The 19,493-nt window shown below is 35.6% G+C and overlaps 1 protein-coding gene across 9 annotated transcripts in view; it reads left to right on the top strand.

The window, feature by feature from the left end:
* LOC149781782 (uncharacterized) overlaps positions 1-15,236 on the top strand; it is a 67,863-nt gene extending 52,627 nt beyond the window's left edge. For 8 of the 9 annotated variants that reach the window (XM_089935937.1, XM_089935938.1, XM_089935935.1 and 5 more), the window contains 3 exons: positions 5,227-5,321; positions 7,177-7,347; positions 12,277-15,236. In XM_089935937.1, coding sequence (XP_089792063.1) covers positions 5,227-5,321; positions 7,177-7,347; positions 12,277-12,474 — 464 coding nt within the window. In that variant the 3' untranslated portion in view covers positions 12,475-15,236. The remainder of the gene's footprint in view (positions 1-5,226; positions 5,322-7,176; positions 7,348-12,276) is intronic. The other variant, XM_089935940.1, reaches the window with a different exon arrangement.
* Positions 15,237-19,493: the final 4,257 nt, after the last annotated feature.

The raw sequence follows: 19,493 nt of genomic DNA, 5'->3' as shown, positions 1-19,493 counted from the left end.
CCCTTTATTCTCATATTGCACTGGCAGATCAGGCCCTTTATTCTCATTGCACTGGCAGATCAGGCCCTTTATTCTCATATTGCACTGGCAGATCAGGCCCTTTATTCTCATATTGCACTGGCAGATCAGGCCCTTTATTCTCATATTGCACTGGCAGATCAGGCCCTTTATTCTCATTGCACTGGCAGATCAGGCCCTTTATTCTCATTGCACTGGCAGATCAGGCCCTTTATTCTCATATTGCACTGGCAGATCAGGCCCTTTATTCTCATTGCACTGGCAGATCAGGCCCTTTATTCTCATTGCACTGGCAGATCAGGCCCTTTATTCTCATATTGCACTGGCAGATCAGGCCCTTTATTCTCATTGCACTGGCAGATCAGACCCCTTATTCTCATACTGCACTGCAGATCATGCCCAGTATTCTCATAATGCACCAGCAGGTCAGGCCCAATATTCTCATAATGCACTCACAGCACAGGCCCAAAATGCTTACAATGCACTGGCAGATCATGCCCAATATTCTCATAATGCACCAGCAGGTCAGGCCCAATATTCTCATGATGCACCAATAGGTCAGGCCCAATATTCTCATAATGCACTCACAGCACATGCCCAAAATGCTTACAATGCACTGACAGATCAGGCTCAGTATTCTCATATGGCACTGGCAGATCAGGCCCTGTATTTTCATATTGCACTTGCATGCACAGGCCCAAAATGCTTACAATGCACTGGCAGATCATGCCCAATATTCTCATAATGCACCAGCAGGTCAGGCCCAATATTCTCATAATGCACCAGTAGGTCAGGCCCATTTTTCTTCCATTGCACTGGCAGATCAGGTCCATTATTATATTGCATTGGCTCATCAGGCCCAGTATATCAGTATATAACTAGCAGATCAGGCCCAGTATTCTCATAATGCACTGGCAGATTAGGCCCATTATTCTTGGATTCGGCTAATGTGGTTATGTGAGAAAGCTTGCCAGTAGCTTCTCATGGGTCGGTGGTTCTTTCCAGGGGTTTCCCGGGTTCTTCCTCCACCATTTATACTGGCCGCCATGTATAGCCTATCTTGTGCTGAAAAATGGCATTAAACCCTACAACAACTTATAATGCACAGGCAGATCAGGCCTAGTATTCTTATATTGCACTGGCAGATTGAGCCTAGTATTCTTTTTTGACTGGCAGATCAGGCCCATTATTATATTACGCTGGCAGATCAGGCCCATTATTGAATTGCACTGGCAGTCAGGCCCATTATTATATTGCACTGGCACATCAGGTAAATTATTTTATTATATGCTCATTTTTTTCCCTGTTAACTTTACATTGTCAGAATCGTGCAGTATTACCCGATATTGAACCCGCGCGACAATACACATATAGCATTCACGTGCATAAAGGAACTACTTTATATTATAAACAAACAATGGATGCAGACGCCAGCACTTTTGATTTGTACACAAATCATGTACACTCGCATAAGATGCTCTTTACATTGTGGTTGTTTAAATTTGTTTCTGAATGAACTAAAACAGATGTTTCGTGGACTGCCACATACCAGCTGCTTTGGCACATTCCGCATTGATACAATGTTTTGGATTTAGGCTAGCTACAGTATTTAACAGACGCAAGATAAGGTCCTTACAAATAACATACAAGTAACAAGTCATATACTCTCTTCTTTAGCTGGTGATAAGAATGGCAAAATAAAATATACTTACAGTTTTACATCCTGAATTTCCTCAAAATGTATTTTCTTAATTCTGCAAATCTGAATTACATGAGCCATGTCATAGGTTCTCAATCTGGATTACACATTTCAAAATTGTACTGTAATTTCGATGATAAGTGCAATTTCATCCTCCTTACTGCACTCAGAATGAAATAAGCATTAAATTCCATGGCGTCTTTTTCATAATTGCAGTTGAAAGACTTCATATTTTTCCCACATTATGATTTCAAACATTCAATGACAGAAACAGAAACACATTTGCAGATGTCAACACGCTTCTCCCGCGCTGCTTCAGGCCGATGTATTTCATGTATAATTTGCACAGATGAGTCCAGTCCAAAATCACAAACTTCCGTAGAATCAAAACAAAATACCAAAATCTATTCATTGCAGATGAAATGGAAAAGTTGTTGCAATGCATATTCATTCACAGTATGACTCCAAATTTCAATTTTAACTAGACACGCCATTTTCTTTCGAAAGTTATGTTGAGCACACGACTAAGTTCAAATTTATCTGGGCGGAGTTATGTGCGCACTAATAATGTTGATTTGTGTAATGATGAATATGCTCTTGTGTATTTAGTTTGGCATGTGGCATACATTCATTTACTTTGTTTATTGTAGTGTATTTTGTTTATATAATTAAGCCTTAGGTAGAATTTAAAAAATGAGCATATAATAAGAAAGGTTACGGCATTTGTATGGGAAAATATGAACTCGTTTTGTCAGAAGGATATACTGCACTCCCAAGGTTGTGCAGTATTCCATCCAAAAACTCGTTCATATTTTCCCATACAAATGCAGTAATCTATAAATATTGCAGTGGCAGATCAGGCCCATTATTATGTTGCACTGGCAGATTAGTTCCATTTTCTTATATTGCACTGGCAGATTATGCTCAGTATTCTCAAACCTTTTGGACTCAAAACTCAAACTCAGGCTTTGAAACTAAATAAGATATGATAGTGAATATGATATTTCATATTTGTTATGAAATTTATGTACCTCTAATTGCATGTAGGATTACAGACTGTCATAGTTGGTATCTTTGAGCCTGTGTTTTGTGCTAAAGAAGTTTTGAGAATACCAGGCCAGGCAATCATAAGGTTATAAAACAGCATAGACCCCAGAAATTAACCAGGGTATATGTGTACACAGTTGTGGGCAAATGAGAAACATCTATAAATTGTGAAGAAAATTTGATAAATTTAAATTATTTTTTTATTTCTCAATTAACAAATATCAATGATGCAGTACCAAAAATAGTAGTATTGTAAGTTGGATGCTAAGGTAAAGAATGCAACCCAAACAGTTTTATTCCCATGAAACTGTCCATTTATTCTGAATCCACAAAATTTTGTCCCAACTAATATTTATGATTTTACACTAGATTTAATGGGTATCGATGATAGTTAATGCAAACCATGCAAGTAAACAAGGTCCTAAAAAATCTTTTAATAAAAGGAAAAGTGCCAAGATACTCAGTGAAAATAATCTTTCACAGGACCAGTTATATCTCCAACATTTAGTTTTTTGAGGCAGATTATAATTTAAGTCAGGCCGGTGTTTTTTTAACATGTTTTCTGGCTTGTTGTTATGAAATACACTTCATTATTTCCTCATGACCAAATTGCGGTACAAAGAAAAACTCGTCTCCATGGAAGGTTGCTAGCATACAGTCAACATTAAAATTGGTTTTAAAAATTAAAATCGTTCACTGATCAAATATTTCGAAGTGGCTATTAAGACTTGTACAAATATTTCTTCAATGGAGAGCTTAATTAGGAAGTGTCAAAAAAGTGAAAATCTTATAAGAGTAAAATAGCCATGCATATTAATTTATATGTGAAAATAAATTTGAATGTTGTGTTGGATTACAAGAACTGATTGTACATATTTGTTTTTGTCAATGTTGTTTTGGATAAAACCATTGTATGGACATGACAGTTCTGCTCAGCAGATTTGTCCATCTTTGTCAGCTTACTGAAATACACCATTATACATCAAGTCAGCAGACAGTATGGCTCTGTGCATTGCTGCATATGAACCACACTCTTGTGTGGCACCATGAACTGAAGTATATCAACCAGAGTGTCATGTGGCTCTGTGCATTGCACCATATCAACCAGCAGGCTCATGCCTGACTCTTTGTTGTGACGTATCAGTTTTGTGTGATTGCGACATATCACTTTTTGATTCCATGCATTACAACATATCGACCAGCAGGCTCATGCCTGACTCTGCATTGTGACATATCTGTTTTGTGGGATTGCAACATATCAGTTTTTGATTCCATGCATTACAACATATCAACCACTCTCATTGTGACATATCAGTTTTGTGGGATTGCAACATATCAGTTTTTGATTCCATGCATTACATCATATCAACCAGACTCTCATGTGGTTCCTGACATAGCTGGATGCCTTAAAGGTATGCTTATGAAAAGCAAGCAATTGATATGAATGAAATATTAATATGTTTGAAGTACTGTAGCATAACTAATTTTCATGGAAGTCTTTGTTCCTCTGAATGGTGTATTTAAAGACCCAACAAAAATTGGCCGCATATTATAAAGAAGTACTCTGCTATTTTGTATTATTTTACTGTGTTTCATTCCAAGAGTTCAACAAAGCTGTTTGATAAATCCATGTTATTTACGTAATCTGGTTGAAAATACTGGCTTAGTTAGCACCATTGCACTTTGATCGGCTCTGAATAAATCAAATGTTAACACAGCATACTAATCGCATTGACCAAAGGGCAGCTGGTCACATGCTTGGTTCACATGTGGAATGGTGACTTTATCCAAACTAATCAGGTATCAAAGTTGTTTTTTTTACCAAGAGACTGTTAATGCCATGGTTGTCAGAAAGTAATTGATGGTAAAATATTATGGTCATTGCTTTAAGGAAGGGATTGTACACAAGTATGTTAATATCCTTAGTTTCTTGGCTGCATTGGCTCCTTTTGATGCAAATGCAAGTGATATATTTTGACAGATGTTTGATTTGTGCTGATACAGGTGGTAGCATTAATCAATGAAGCATATTTTTGTTCTTTTATGTTCTTTATTTGAGGTATTTGTCGAAGTTAATCCATGAAATTAAATACTTACAGATATGCAAAACTTGACAGGCAAAACCACAAATTGGTCTTTTTTTCTTCAAAACTATGAAAATTCATACCCATGAAAAAAAATGAAATTACAGTAAATCAGCTTAAAGTTATGTGGTCAAACTTGCAACATTATAAGAGCAACTGGGTGCACTTTTAAGAGGGCAGGATGCTTCTCGATGGTGTATGAAGGGCATGGTGCTTCTCTATGGTGTATGAAAGATAGGATGTTTCTCCAAGCTGTAAGTAGGGTATGTTGCTTCTCCATGCTATTCTTACTTGGGACAACACAGATCCTGATTTACTGGTGCATTTATGCATATTGTTATCATTGCATTATGAAGACAAATTTTTCATTTTCTTCAGAAGGCATAACACGAGGTGTGAAAAAGAGGAGGAACATGTTCAAACGACGAGGTTGGAGAGGGAGGGGTGGAAGAATGACTGGACCTGGAAGGAGAGTAAGTGTTGGGGAATGTATATGGGAAACTGATAGTCTGGGTACCTGTGGGAAGAAGTTTGAAATAATGCTGTCTTCTCACCAAATGTCCCCAAGTTACTTTATTGTGACTCAAAGTACATATATTAGCAGGGCCAAAAAAATTAGCAGTAGTCTGCTAGTCTACTGCATGGTTAATTTCCAGTCTGACAAGTTGTTTTCATAATTTTAATCTGATGGCCAGTTAGCACTGGTGGGAAGAACTAGTGAAGATTCATCAAGACAGTGAATTTTTCAATCTACTAGTCCTTATGGCTACAAAGTAACTTATGTTAAATTCTAGGCCTGTGTTTGTGATGCGTTACTTTATCATTTGGCATTGATTTCGGGGTTGATGCATCATTGTCGTTTTCTTATGTATCTGCAACATTCTCTGAAGGATCTCCAGATTTTTCTCATTTACCAGGAACATTTTCTTATATATTCAAAACATTTCCTCTGGTATTTCCCTCACGTATCTGTGACATTTCTTCTGGTATCTTCCTCAGGTATCGGTAAGGTTTCCTCAGGTGTCTGGAACATTCCCTCTAGTATCAGGATAAATGTTTTGAAGTTTATTATCACATTAAGTAGTCACGACAAAAAGCAGAAAATGTACCCAGATGTAATATTAGTGAATCCATGTTTGTTGGAAATCATCCTTTATCAGTGTACTGGTTTACCACTGTATTTTTTCCAATTTTACATACCATGGTACTTTTTCACTTTACTATAGTAAGTAAGGAATTTATGGAAATTCCCAAGGAATCATGTTACAACTTTAATGATATTATGAGTTTGTTTTATTATTCGTGACAAAATAATGCAAAATGTATTCTTTGTTTACAAAAATGTTGTATCTGTCCCAAATGAATGGTAAATATTATAGTATAATTAAGAATATGTCTGACACATGTAACATATACCAATGCAGTGGACAATTTGAATATTGTGAAATCCAATTTAAGGACAAATTTTGGATTAAGAAGACCAAAATTCCATGTCGTGTTATTTGCTAGTGTATGTGAATGTGTTAAGTACATGTATTCTTTTGTAAGGACTACCAATCATCGAACAATTTTAAGTAGCATACTTGTTTTCCGACTGAACATTACATTTTTTCTCAGGTCCACTAAATGTTTTCATTTGTTGAATGAGCTTTATGTATACTGTTTATCGCCGATAAATATCTTGCCCTGGCATTGACATCCCACTCAAAGCTTCCCTGTTTATTATATTAATAGTTAAGCTAGAAAATGATAGGCTTCGATATCAACAGGATAGGCTGTATAATGTCAACATGATGTCTTTCACAGTATCAGCTATAGTGTAAGCTTACACAGCCAACTTTAGTTACAGCTTTTAGATTACAACACATACAACAATTAACATACACATAGCAAATTTGTCTACTAAAAGGTACTGGCCATTTAATTGGGGTGGCAGTGGGAGGGGCTGTGATTTTCTTTTGAGCTGAAATATTTTATTTTTTTATCTCAAGATAATTCATATTTTTCCAGATAATACCATGGATAGAATATGATGTTATTTTGCTATAAATCGGAACAAGATATTTTTCCATCTATTGACAAACAGAAGACAAAACAATTGTCACCCCCCTGTCCCAGAACATAAAATTTTTGGTACATAAAAATTGTGACATATCATGGTACGCTCCAAAATAATGCAGTTCAAACATTTTTTCTGGTACCCAACTCTAGTATTTTGGATGTCTCTTCCATTATGTTGATCCTTGTTTCTGTGCAGGGTGTAGAGAGGGGGTTATTTGTCAGTCATATTATTATTATTGTTCATATCCATATTTGTTTGTTTTGCAGACCTCCTCACACTTGGAAGATGAGGGTGATGATGAGCCTATGGAGGAGCAGAGTAGTTCACAGAGTAGCCAAGAGTCCAGTTCCACAGCCGACTCCCCCATACACACCCCAGTTCTCGAGATGGAAGTGGACAGGCCTGCAGCACCCAAGACCAATCCTGCCAGGTGGAATGTAAGTCCATACATAATATGATATGGTTTGTATGTGTTACTAATAATTTCCTCGTTTTTTGCCCATATTCTGTAGATATCTTGAAAATATGAACATATTTCCACAAGCAGTAGAAGACATACACCTAACTGGTGCCCAAGATTGGTCTTTCATCTCTGAGCCAGCGTAAAGCAAATTCAGTAGTTTTGGCTGAAGGTATTTTTCAACAGCTTGCTCATAAGGGCATTTTCATTTTAGCATACATGCTACCCAGGGAAGGCAGTCTTTAAAAAATATATGACAGGATTTCACAGAGTTGATATTAAAATGATAAGAAATTTCTAAATTGCATCTATGGGTGAGTACCCCACTTTAAAAGTGCCTTCCTTGGGTCCCATGTATGTTTTAATGGAACACCCCTAAGCTAAATAGTTACTAGGGAGGCCTCATTAAAGTAAACATTGTTAGAACTTTGGTTGTAATGGAACCCACATGCTGTGATACAAACTGTGAAACTGTGATTCTTCCAGGGAAGAAATATGATCCCTCCCATTTCACCCACATCCACAGATTTATGCACAAACCACAAAAAACTGATAGCAGTGAAAATAAATGAATTTACGGTAGTTGCTAGGGAAGGCACCAAAAACAACATTGTGAGAACATATATTGGGGATGTTGATATAACATATTTAAAAAAATGTATTTTCCATCTGCTTACTGTGTAAAACACAGTTACTACAGAAACAACCCAGAAACATGTTCTTAGAAATATTCCTTCCAAAAATCGGTTTAGTAGCTTTTATATTTGGGAGATGGCAAAAATACATAAAATACAGACTCTCTCTCATTGTTGTGCAATCTGTATGGTTGTCAGGAAATGAACAAAAACACAGCTTTGGTAAACTTATCCTTATTTACATTCCTACAAAATTTGATTACATTGGTTTTGGTAGATTTGCAGACATCAAAAATACATTCCAGCTTGCTTGCTATGGAAGCTTGATAAAGGAGCTGAAAATACCTTAAGCTTGAGGTCCAGGAAATTTTTTTAGAACATATGACCCAGCTGTTGTTTCTATAAAACAGTCAGATAGTCTCTGTGTGCCTATAGATTTTTGTTTAAAGTAAACATGTAACCAAATGATGCTGGTATGGCATTATTGAAGGGCCTCTTTCTAAATATAAGTGAAAGTTGATTGCAGCATGAAAATTGAAATACTTTAAAAACAAATACTTTGGGAATTGGTGTTGCACTTGGGTAAGGTAGAACCCTCCCCATTTTGGGCTCAAACAGGCATCTCGACTGAAAGAAATTTGGTTTGCACGCAATATCTTCAATTCTCCATTATCTGCAGTTTCCAAATTTTTGTTGATGGATTGCACTTGGTGTAAAAAGAAAATGACTGTTGAGTTTAAAGTCCAAAAGTCATAAGCCAAGGCCATTGTGACTGAAGGAATAAAAGTGGTTTCAGGACAATAACATTAGTTCTACATGACATACCTCAACCAAACTTTGTGGTTGGCTTGCACTTGGGGAAATGAAGAAGGCGATTGAATTTTTTTGTCAGAAGGTCAAAGGTAAGCTTACCAACTAAAAGATGAAATTTGTTATGGCTGGCCTTTTAATATTCTTGAATTGGTTGCACTAAATTAGATTTTGGCCATAGGGTAAATTTTATATTGATGAGACATTCGTACTTTATCTGTTTCTCATTCTAATTTACACTGGTATTAAGAATGCATGATTTCATTTTGTATGCACAATGGTTGATTCCAGTTCTAGCCTGGTTTGAGATTAAGTTTCTGCCAACAATATGCTTAAGTTGCTGCCAGTTTTCTTCTGGCTCTGTTTTTATGCATGTCCCAAACGTTTCGTAGTGATTTTTGGGGAAAATCATTCTGTTCACAATGCATTTTTCTCTTTATCTAAGTAATATCCAAAATGCATTGTCTCTGCCTTATATCAGTATAGGTTCTTTATGGGGTTGAAAATAGAGAGACATCTTGCACATTGCCATCTTTTTATGGACTCATTTTCTTCATTTCCTGATGAAGATGTATACATGTTTATCTTTACAGAGTTTTATTTTAATAGCTTATGTTAACACATTAAACAAAGAACTCATTTTTGCAGTTCATTTTATGAAACAGCAGGAACTAAATGACAAGCAAATTAGGTCAACATATAGCTGAGAAATTCCTTGATCCTTCAAACTCCTTACAATCAAGATCAGCTTATGAGTAAGTAATGTCGATTTTAATCAGATTGCCATTTTAAAGTTTTTAAAGGCCCACAAAACAAACGATGATGAGCATGTGTAATGCAATTAAGGGCAAGTCATAGTGGCAAGTTTTATTAGCAGTTGACAAAAGATAAAAAAAATATGAAAATGAAACTTGAAGAAAATTGAACTTTCACTGGAAAGAAGAAAACGACCCTGGATTGAATATGATTTTTTTCTTAAATGGGACATTTAAATGAATGAGTGGTTTTAAAGGTATCTGCAATAGAATGGATCAAACGAAGGTGAAACTCCTTTCATTTTCTGATCTTAATTATATTATTTTTGCTCACACACTTAAATTAAAATGCTCATGAATTTAGTAACATTCATACACAATGACATTTATGTCATAGTTTGTGTAACTACATTTCCAATGTGATCCAGCCACTTAGAGGCCCAGACCTAAACTAACCTTCTTCAAAGAAATCTGAAACAAGGATGGAAAAAAAATAATCAGCTTCTATTTTAAGCACCCAAACAAAACTTTGCTAGAATATTTCAACAGGACTATCTTGAATGTTTATTAAAAGTGGCTCGGCTGATTTGGAGAAGATATCAGAAATGTGGTAAGTGTTGGTGCAGCAAACCTTTCTGAGATACCTGTGCATTAAATCATTATATCCAACTTTAAGAATTTGAAGCAAGACAGAGATGCTCCATACTTGGATCATTATCCATATATTATTTGTACCTTGTTTGTTGTTGTTGTTGTTGTAGGTTTCAAGGCCATTTTTCAGCACAAGATAGGCTATACATGGAGGCTAGTATAAATGGTGGAGGAAGAATCTGGGGAAAACCCTGGAAAGAACCACCGACCCACGAGAAGCTACTGGCAAGCTTTCTCACGTACCTACATTGGGCGAGCCCAAGACTTGAACCTATGCAAACAGAGGTGAGATGGCAGTGATCCATAATAATAAGTGCTTTAGACCACTAGGCCACTTGGGGGACATTGTTTGTAATCTGTTTATGAAATTTTTAGTGGAAATAAATGCTCAATGCTTGTAAAGAAGCACAAATTAGATTTCTGTTTGTAAAACAAGTTTGACCCTTACTGGACCTATGCTGACCAAAACGTTTTAGGTCCCAAAACTTCAAACTTGAGAAAAAATTTGAAATATTAATATATATGCAAGATCTTATATTATGTTTATAAATATCGATACCAGATTTCATTTGCCTACCTGAAGTGGTGTTTGCATACTTGTGTTTCCAAGGTTTTTAAAGAAAAAAGCTAAGTGCAAAATGTTTTTAAAATGTATTTTTAAAAACTTAACATTTATTTTATTGACCAGAAAATCAAATCATTTCATCTACATATAATGACAAATATTCCAACAAAATTTTATTTGTCTACCTCAAGTTGTTTTTTGGTAAATCATGCTAACAAGATAAGTGTCAAAAAAGTTTGGTAATGAATTATTATTTTAAAGACCGTAATTTGGATAAGTTCGTCTGCATGTGAATTCAGATATGATTGTCAAGTTTCATTTAATTCCAAAAGCGTTTTTTAATTAACTGTGGCTGCAAGGTTTAGATTGCTGTAATAGTGAGAATCAAATCAGGCCATCTGCATTTTCAAATAAATAATATCCTTAAAATTACTTTTGCGATCCTCATTTAGATTTTATTTAATCATGTTAACAAGATTTTTTTCAGTCTAAGTTCAAAAAAGTGTTCACAAAAATTGAAAAATTACTGTAATGGCCTAAAAACTCGAAATAGGTGATCTTCATATGCACACAAATATGAAATATGATAACCAGATCTCATTTGTCTATGGTGTTTATTTATGCAGTTTTGCCAACAAACTTCACTGGGTAATGGACAGACAGAACCTAATCAAGATGCCCAGTTGGAGTCCTTAAAAAAATCATATGCAGAAGACAGTGAACATTGATATAGTGATCAAGGAATTTACAATTAACAAAACTATCATTGTACATCAAAGCTTCCAAAAAATAGCAAAAAAACAGACATGTTTCTACTATTAGGGTGACACTTTGTGCTTGAAATAGGGTATTGATTTTAAGCAGGATATGATCTCCAACAGGATGAGTCCCAACTGACCCATATTTGATATGCTGACCCAGATTTGATATGCTGACCCCACAGTAAGTGATAAAATCAATTAGGTTCTAGTGAACTTGAATATGTTTTTGTTTTCTGGAACCAGTGTTTATGTGCACATAATTTGTCTAATTTTGTTACAAGTACTTTCTTTTCTTTTTTTTTTCTTATGTTTATCCAGATGGTATATGTGAAACATGGAGATTTCAAATGAAAAGGTAGCTTTTCAAGGTCAGAGGTTAAATCACTGAAATGTGATGAATTAGGAGAAAAGCAAAATCTGATATTTTAAACTCTCCAATTGAAGAATAATGAAAGTTATTTTGCAAATATGTTCACCAAAGTCAAGAAAAAGAATCCATGTGGTCTCAATACCCATGAAACATACAAGTTGACCTACAAAATAAGCTAGGTCAATTGGCAAACATGTGTAAAACATGTTCAGTTTCCATTCTGCTGTAACCAACTGATAAACTGTAGAAAAATCATTTACTTTAAACAGCTAGGAGGAAAATGCAGCCATAAGTGCAAAGGTTTGACATTGTTATTTCAATGGCAGATAATTTTCAATGACAAATGCAATATTTTTCAGGTCATGGAAGTGTACGAGTTTATCCAGTCTTTACCTGGTTGTGCTCCATATGCAGAGGAATTCCGTTCCCAAGAGATCGACGGCCAAGCTTTGATGTTGTTGAAGGAGGATCATTTGATGACAGCCATGAACATGAAGCTAGGACCAGCCCTTAAGATTTGTGCCCGCATCAATTCTTTGAAAGATGAATGCAGTTAAACACGTTCCTCAAATCCAAATATCAAGCTGTGCTAGCTTTAATGATTCTAAAGAATACGTATGGTTATCATAAGCATAATCTAAATTTTCTCATGTTCAGCTGTCCATCATTGTTTTTCTGCTTAAGGTGATTCGTACAGTATTTTTACAATGTAGTCTTACCAACTGAATCAAACACTCACTTATGTAATTTCTTAAACTTTCTTAAACTTTCCATACTTTACCAAGTTTTAGGTCAAGTCCAACTGCAAACAACAACAATAACTTATGAAACAGTTTGAATAATAATGAATTACAGAATCCATTTCCAGTGAATATCATGTTGTATTATTTAAAGATCTTCATACATTTGATGTCAGATGAACATGAGTTTAAGATTCTGTACCTCACAAGGACTTTACAATACTCTGTGATGTTACTAAGCCATATTGTCATGAAAGTAATAAAGATCCATGTCGTGTTTCAAAAGTATCTTTTATATCAACTGATAATTTGATGAATAGTTCTGTCATCCAGTAATTTAGGGTAGATAAAAGATGGCAGTCTGCTTTATTGATATAGTCTAAATTTATCAGAAATTACAACAGGCAAGTAGTTCTAGTAGATTTCTTTACTAGGTGCTTCAGTGTGTTCACAGTTATTGGGTAAATACTTATGTAGAAAATGCACTTGGAATCAGTATGAATGCTGTGCTATAGTTTGTCCTTGATTAGCAAAGTAAACAATGTTCTTGTGTGTGTGTGTGTGTGTGTGTGTGTGTGTGTGTGTGTGTGTGTGTATGGTTCTTGACTGTTCATGCAAGTAAATTTCTGCACAGTTCTTTCTATATCTGTTGAGTCAAAGACATCATACTAAGGTTAGAAAAAAGAATGCAAATACATAAGGCAGTTGCTAAACATTCTGTATAAATTGGGATAGTGGGACAGGAGAAGGCCTGAATTTGGGATAGTGGGACAAGCTGAATTTGAGAAATTTGGGCACCCTGAATTAAGTAGAGTGGGACAACAGACAGACTAGATTTAGGAAGGTGGGACAGGCTGAATTTGAGATAATAGGACAGAGTGGTCTGGATTGGGGAAAGTGAGACAAGGAACGCTCTGAATAAGGTATAGTAAAAAAAAAGCTGTATGTGGTTCATTGAAATGACAGTAGGCATTCATATCATGTTCTGTCTGACTGATTTATTTTTCCAAATATTCTGTACTTTTGTTGTTAAAAAAATTGTGACTTATGTGTCTAAATGTGTATTTGTACACAAATATTTTGTGGAACATAGTTGCATTAGTTCTATAAAGTGTTGGATGTATTTGAACATGATGTTTGTGGTATAACATAATATTGGGTGTTTTTTTTACAATAAATTTTGTCATTTGTATGACAAAAGGATAAATTGTTTGATCCTTACATAAATATTCATATTCTGTCCCGTTTTTAAAATGATTGGGACACAATGAATATAAGATTACAGTTTGCAACATTTTATAGACAGTAGCTTTTATATAATTTGAATGTTATATTTTACATAAGCTGTGTGAACATATTTTCAGATTATTTTATAATTTGAGTAGCAGATGGTATTAATTGCATTCAGATAGTTGACATTTTAATGGAACTGATAGTTTTATCCTTTTTTTTAAACTAGATCATTGATGATATAAATTCTTGCAGATTTGCCATCAGTACTTAACATCTTGGACAGGGAATGCAGTTATTTTATCCTCACAAATGAATTATTGTTCATTCAGTCTTTAAATTCCTGATCTTTGTAAAGTACAAAAGGCACAGAACTTTGGACCCCTCAGTTCACAATGTAAATTTATGAACATGTCTGCAATGATATTGCTCCAACCTTATTAACACGACCCCCCAAAAAAGAACTGCGACTTTAGCCTTTGACCTTTTAACCACCCCATTCCTCTGTTAAGCTGAAATGTGCTAAATCTGTTTGCAATCCATGTATGGAAACAGAAACAATAGCTCAGTCCGAACCAGTGACCTTGATCTGACCATTGGATCATCCGTCATCCCCAAGAATGCTCTATGTACGCTAGTGAATTTGGTCCAGTTCTTTGCTAACATGGTCATGATATATTGCCAACTTGTTTTGCAGTCAAACATTTATTAAGCCTGTGTCACCTTTGTTTGTCATGCAGTTATTTTAATTCCTATATTTGTCTCTATTCTGAATGTATGATTTATCCACTGCCCACAAACCACTCACTGTTGTTCCTTTCTATCATCCACATGTAATGATGTAATCCCCAAAAATCAAAAGCTTACAAATACTCCGTATGAAAAGTGTACATGTAATATATTGTTAATGTAGTTCAGTTTTCTTGTTAAGGGAATGGGAGTTATGTAAGTGCTTTGCATTTCTTTTCCAATCCTGAGACAATTTCTTTGTAATATTTCTTTAATGAATAAGCTAATAAATATTGTTTAAACCAACTGACCATCGTGACCTTGACCTTTGCCTTCTTGACCTGCACTTAAGCTGCAGTATTTTATATGTGCTGGTAAACATCTTTACTATATTTGAGTTATGTTACCTCCAACAAGAGCATGTTAAAGCCCCCAACTTATGGTCAAAGGATGGCTTATTTTTATTGTGAAATATTTATGTTGATGTTGTAGATATTCTTTTTTGTTATAAAGTTACACAACCTGAAAGGAGAGTAGTTGACATGTAAAGTTCTACAGATCTAATGTTAGATATGTAGTCTGCCCAAAACAGTTTCAGAAATAAAAGCCATGACAAAGTGTTTCTTTTAAATGACATTCCAGATTTCTTCTTTCTTTACCGAAAAAGGCATGTATCCATTATTCTTTGAAAGAACTTTATTCAGTAATAGTGAGAAACACAGAGATAAAGAATACATCTTCACAAAGATGTTTAATAGTATTTATTAATCACTGAAAATATGACATATAATAATTTTACTGCACTTGTATATTCTTTCTTCTTCTTCTTCTTCTGCCCTTCATGTTCATTGGATTATATAATAACTATAATTCAGTTTCAATAAGCGCAGGATCTGTTCATTAACTAGTTTATTAGCAGTGACTTGTGCAAAGAATACCAAAAACAGTCCATAAAATTTGGTATATCCTTATATTTTGTTTGACTAATACCGTTCTGGTCAGTTTTCAGCTTTGGTTAGAATTATTATGATAATGAATTTATTGAAATTACTAAACTGACTACATTTGAAACCTTTTTGCAGCTATTTGCTGAAGCAAATCGTCCAAAGAAAACTTGAGGGATATGCTTCATCAGTCATCTTGTAGAGCTGAAATGATTAATCCTTCGTATGAATCAAAATATTTTTTGGCTTACTGTTGAAATAGAAAATTGGTATTACATTATTATTATACAGTAGTCCCCCTCTTGAACTGCCCCCCTGACCAGCACCCACTCACTTCTTAGGCAAGAATCCCTTGGCACCTACGAGTCTGTATTCAAAAGTACCCCTCAAGAATGGCCACCCCGCTAACACGGCCAGCATATTTATACAAAAATGTTAAATGTTCCCCTTACTAGCAGCCACTTTGTTTTTCAAATGTATACAGAACCTATAATTAATTCATATTGCGATGTAAGGTAAGTAATCAGATTATCTCTACCGTCGATACATGTCTCCCAATGTCAAGTTTCCGTTACTGAAAGAAGTATTGACTAAAGTACATGTAACAGTAAAATTAATATTGTATCATTGTCTATAAAAGCCAACATTTACAAGAAATGGGCTTAACGATGTTGTGATAGAGTTTTGGGCTTCACACATCTGTCGAGTTCATCTCTTTGATGATTACAACCAGACGTAATTAAACCGCTCCGGTGGCCTAGTGGTTAGAGTGTCTTTCTCAAGGCGGGAGGTCGTGGGTTCGATACCAGATTGAGTCATACCAAAGACTTACAAAAATGGTACTAACAGCTTCTTTGCTAGGCACTCAGCATTAAGAGGTTTGTGTTAGGACTGGTCATCCTGGTGTCAAGATAATGTAACTTGGTGGGATATCATGCTACATGTCTGCGGCATGATGCCCCAGTGCTAGACATCACTATAAACTGCGACACTGCAGACATTGTAGCGATATGACTGAACAATTGTTAAAGCTATGTTAAAAATTCTAATCACACACACCAGACATAATTGTCATCATAACCGGGTCAGCATAGGCTAAAAATAGATTTTGTGCATTAACACACACAGGAAACAAAACAGAGTACCAGACAAAGACCGAAAAATCACGTGACAACACATTTATGGCTTCCTTTACAAAGAATGCATTTCATCCAATCAACAAAAGTTTTGTCTGCATAATTAAATCGCATACAGTTAGCAACATCCAAATAAATCATTACCAAACATTAACATGTCATCATGTAATCAGAGACTTATTTTAGAAGAAAGTTGGTTATTTTACTAGCAGACATCAGGGGATGGGGGACTTGCCAAACAATTGTATGTAGAAAAGACTAGAATAAAACACTTTTTATGTTGAAAAGACTTGATTAATCAACGTCATAACCGATAAGGTGTTATTCAGCAGCAGTAGGAAAATGGAGCAAATGGAAAGAGAATTATATATGTACCAAAATTTAAATGACATTTTTTAATGGTTTTGCAATGTGCATAACAACAGTACCCCCTTGCATATCATGCTTACGCCAAGAATAAGAACTATTAATGTATATCTATTTGAAATAAGTCTGTTATTAGAACAAGAAGAACCTTTTTATAATTAATGTTACTTTTAAATGAAGATATTATATGCTTTGAAGTATGTAGCTTTCTTACTACGTACATTACATATACTTCTCACAAAAAATTAACACACACCCCCCCCCGAAAGGTCACCCGTCTTATAAGGCCACTTTCCCGGTGCAGAAGGGGTGGCTGTATAAGAGGGGGACCACTGTATATATATAAAAAATATTATATTTCATTAGTTACCTTGCAAATTTGGTATTATTGTGCAACAAAAACAAAGAAAAATGTAAACTCAGCAATATTGAATTAGCTTACAAAGGGATGACTTCAAACCTGCTAAATTTTAAACTTATACTTACAATGTAATGATAATATTGAGAAAAAAACGACGTATTGGTCATGGTTTTGTACTGCTTGGTTGATGTTGCAAGACAGCTGTTCCATTTGTTTAAGAGCAGAATAATTTTCTCTCTCATGAAAATTACTATATATTAAACTTTATATATTTTGTGAAACACCTAAATTGTCTCGGCATTCTTTGCTCAGAAATCTTTCATCTCTTGCAAAATACGCGATTGTATTTAGTGGGCGAGTCTTTGATTATTAATGGAATTGTGTGCAAGTAAAAAACAGTATTTTGCACTGTGTACTGCAGCTGAGCTGACAAGTTCCACTCATTGTAGTGGACATCTACGATTACACAGTTATATTGCTGTGACTATTAACTGGAGCAGTAAAACTTAATCCTTCCACTAGAAGCCGTGATGTGGACAATCCACGACTATCACTATGTCCTGTCTGCAAGAGACACAGCACAAAAAGGAGTAAGTTCACTGTTGGAATGTGGATTGTCCATAAAATGAGATGCGTCCACAGAGTGTAGACAAAGGGAAATAACTTTTCCATTACCTCCCCTTGTCACCTACAGGTGGCACTGCTTTTTAAGCTTTCACTGTGAACTGACAACAGCATTCATTTGGCCTCATGAAATCCATTGGAAATTAATGCTACTTTTCATCCCATCCATTGAGAATTTTGTTATTTTTGGATGTATTAAGAATTAATGTACAGGTGGTGCACATTATTTTTTAATTTTGACCAAAAAATTCTGTGAAATTTTTTAACCTATGCAGACTTAGTTTCTGCCCTCTCAGACCATGTGGTTCTACACAGCTACTTTGTAATAGAATGTGTTGAAGTTTTATTTATCTCTTCTGTTATTGCAGGTGTATCTGACGTTCTTAACACAGTTAACTATGCATTTCTTTCTTGCTTCTTTGCATTTTCTTGCTTTGACGTTTCCGAATTAACTATGATGGCTGTCTATGCTAATGCAAGAATTAAAAGCCAGTGAGAAATCTCATGACTTGAGTCTTGCATGTACAAATTGTACTTTAATCATCAGCTATGCACAGCTAGTGCTGAAAGAATAACATGGTCAACAGTTCTACGAAAATTCTAAGAAATCGAGTGATTTGGAAAATCAAAGAACCCAGAAAATACTGAAAATTTGAATATTCATCATAAAGTGAGTATTTGGCCAGCCTTGTGGGGGATGCCATTACATCTTGGGGAATGGAGTAAGCTGCTTCTTCCCCACCGTCTACACCGTCTCTGGATTTATAGGTTCGTTGTTTGGTACAACAAGCAATGACAGAGTTGATAAGTTCTGGCCATTTTTTTTTTCGTCGTCCGGTCGAGAATTCCTACACTTTTGGGGAGTTTCCACCCAATTCTAGGCAGCCCAAGTAGCGTAAACACACACACACACACACGCATGGCCGTCGGGCCTGTAAATCTGGGCGCAAGGGGTTTATGAGTGACTGTAATGAGCCATGCGCTTCAGCCGCACCTCAGTTTTTATGCAGTTTTGGCTGTAGAATGTACCTTCCAGCCGTCTGGCACTAGATTCATAACGTCTAGTGACACCTTAGATTTGATGATTTATCTGCTGCTGACCGTACCATCCAGTAATCCGACTCTCTATCTATTCCCTTTAGTGACTGTATGGCTTCCATTATATATCATCCTATGCCTCTTCGGTTTGATCCATGCAAAGATAACATTACCGGGGATCTTACTGACAGATCCATCCATCATCCTACCATCACCATTACACCGGCAGTACCTCCGTCCATACACTTGACACCCACACTGGCTGCTTTTGATTTCGACAAGCCGTCTGGACCGATTGGTGATTACATCCTACGGTTATGTTTAGCCATTCATTCATGGGTTACTCTTTTGGATGGTACCATGACAGTCTAGGAGACGAAGATCATGCCTCGTCCTTGTCTCTGGGAA

The sequence above is a fragment of the Sinohyriopsis cumingii genome, chromosome 15 (genome assembly GCF_028554795.1).
Source record: "Sinohyriopsis cumingii isolate HCF-2022 chromosome 15, ASM2855479v2, whole genome shotgun sequence".
In the NCBI taxonomy this organism is placed as follows: Eukaryota; Metazoa; Mollusca; class Bivalvia; order Unionida; family Unionidae; genus Sinohyriopsis; species Sinohyriopsis cumingii.
The sequence above is the reverse complement of the archived record's forward strand: the minus strand, read 5'-3'. Positions and strand labels throughout refer to the sequence as shown.